This window comes from Squalius cephalus (genome assembly GCF_949319135.1).
Source record: "Squalius cephalus genome assembly, chromosome: 17".
Lineage (NCBI taxonomy): Eukaryota > Metazoa > Chordata > Actinopteri > Cypriniformes > Leuciscidae > Squalius > Squalius cephalus.
The window spans coordinates 763,711-766,210 of NC_137138.1; the positions used below are offsets into that span (position 1 = coordinate 763,711).

Sequence of the window (2,500 nt, forward strand, 5' to 3'; positions counted from 1 at the left end):
CCCCGATCCTGAAAACATCACACACACACACACACACACACACACACACACGCACGCACGTACGCACATGCACGCACACGCGCGCACACACACACACGCGCACACACACACGAAAGAAGTTTACTGGACCAGTTATTGAACCTTTAGACAAAAAAAAAAAAAATTATTTGCATATGAAATATGATTTAACAAATTTGACAAAATACTAGTGATCTACCGATGTGAAAATTGTGGCCGATACGATAACCAATATTAATATTGCTGTTATGGCCGATACCGATATTAATATTGCTGTTATGGCCGATACCGATATTAATATTGCTGTTGTGGCCGATACCGATATTAATATTGCTGTTATGGCCAATACCGATATTAATATTGCTGTTGTGGCCGATACCGATATTAATATTGCTGTTATGGCCAATACCGATATTAATATTGCTGTTGTGGCCGATACCGATATTAATATTGCTGTTGTGGCCGATACCGATATTAATATTGCTGTTGTGGCCGATACCGATATTAATATTGCTGTTATGGCCGATACCGATATTAATATTGCTGTTGTGGCCGATACCGATATTAATATTGCTGTTATGGCCAATACCGATATTAATATTGCTGTTGTGGCCGATACCGATATTAATATTGCTGTTGTGGCCAATACCGATATTAATATTGCTGTTGTGGCCGATACCAATATTAATATTGCTGTTGTGGCCGATGCCGATATTAATATTGCTGTTGTGGCCGATACCGATATTAATATTGCTGTTGTGGCCGATACCGATATTAATATTGCTGTTGTGGCCGATGCCGATATTAATATTGCTGTTGTGGCCGATACCGATATTAATATTGCTGTTGTGGCCGATACCAATATTAATATTGCTGTTGTGGCCGATACCGATATTAATATTGCTGTTGTGGCCGATACGGCCGATACCGATATTAATATTGCTGTTATGGCCAATACCGATATTAATATTGCTGTTGTGGCCGATACCGATATTAATATTGCTGTTATGGCCGATACCGATATCAATGTTGCTGTTATGGCCGATACCGATGTTTACCGATGTCGATATCTCTGTATAGAAACACATTTTTATGATAATCAAATAAAGAGCTATTTTCCAAAACACATTTCTTTTTTACTTTAGAAATGACTGATATTGGGCACCTCTAGGTTTTGACATAAATGCAGATATAAATGTAATTAAAAAAATAATATCAATTTTCAAATATTGCACCTGTCAATACAGAACGAAACATTCTGTAGCCTATTTTGTGCCAATATTGCCGACGTTGTCTTTGCTGCTATATTTATGTTTAACATGAAGTATGCCTTCCACAACTCTCTTCCTCGAAGCCATAACGATGAGTTAGTTGTTACGAAGACTTGTTTAACCGCTACGGTGAAAAGTGAGTTAGCTCACCAGTGACTGGAAGTGCCTGACCAGAAGTCTCGCACAAAATACCGTCAACTGGCTGTGTCCGTATTTCCGATAAATATAAGGTGAATATGTTGCATTTATTTATAAATTTATTTCACACAAAAAAAAACAATGTTACGGACGGGACAGTTCTCCGTTACGGACGTGAGCGCTCTGAAAGCGGCACTAAAAGACTGCTTTAAAACTTTCACAGAGACCTCGAGCAGAAAGCACAAAGCCTGTCTTTAAATTTAATTTAATTTTGTATTAATTGTATCTTAATTTTGATCAATGTTTCATCAACCAATTGCCTGGATTTAATAAATAAGATAATATAGTAGAAAATATTTAATCACGGCACGGAGGCGCCGGCGCGTGAACTGGACCGTGTCTCATAAATGAACCGAAACTCAGTGTATAAGGTATGAGCCTACTCGCCTCACAGACCTGAGACAGATATATAAAGCTTGAAACGTCTACTTTTAAACAGAACAATTCAAAACGAAAGAAAACAGACTGCTCTCTGCTTATGTAATCCGTATGAAATGTGCATTTCTCTCAGGCGCGTTCACCACTGCGAAGATCGCGAGTCCGCATCGTCAACTTCATCTTCAACTTCACCCGTCAAAAACACAGGAATGACTATCGGCCTGTTCACATCGGCCCTGTTTTGACATCGGAACGATACCGTTGTGTAAAAAAAAAACTCTGATACATCAGGCTTTTATGGCTCATATAGTCTGATATATATGGAGGAGACAGCTCAGTTTGATGCAGATGCTGATATTTATATGAAATTCTGATGCTTGTAATGTAAATCAATGAGCTCTAAATGCATATAAATATCAATATCTGCCAATAATATGTCTTAGTAAGATGATATTTAATGCTTAGTTTTATGATCAAAGCTCTGTAGTTTTAAACATATAATACAATGATGATTGAGAGATGAACAAACAAACCTTCCTCAAAAGCCTGATGATCATATTTAATACTCATGATTCTTATAATAAATGAGGATAATTAAGAAAACCTGCTTCAGTCCAGCAAAATATTACTAACAA

The 2,500-nt window shown here is 37.4% G+C and overlaps 1 protein-coding gene across 1 annotated transcript in view; it reads right to left on the reverse strand.

The window, feature by feature from the left end:
* The window catches only part of uhrf2 (ubiquitin like with PHD and ring finger domains 2), a 38,142-nt gene that overhangs the window by 8,543 nt on the left and 27,099 nt on the right, over nucleotides 1-2,500 (reverse strand). The window contains exon 10 of the mRNA XM_079846869.1: nucleotides 1-8. This exon is cut by the window's left edge and continues 99 nt beyond it. Within this exon, the coding sequence (XP_079702995.1) occupies nucleotides 1-8 (8 nt within the window). The remainder of the gene's footprint in view (nucleotides 9-2,500) is intronic.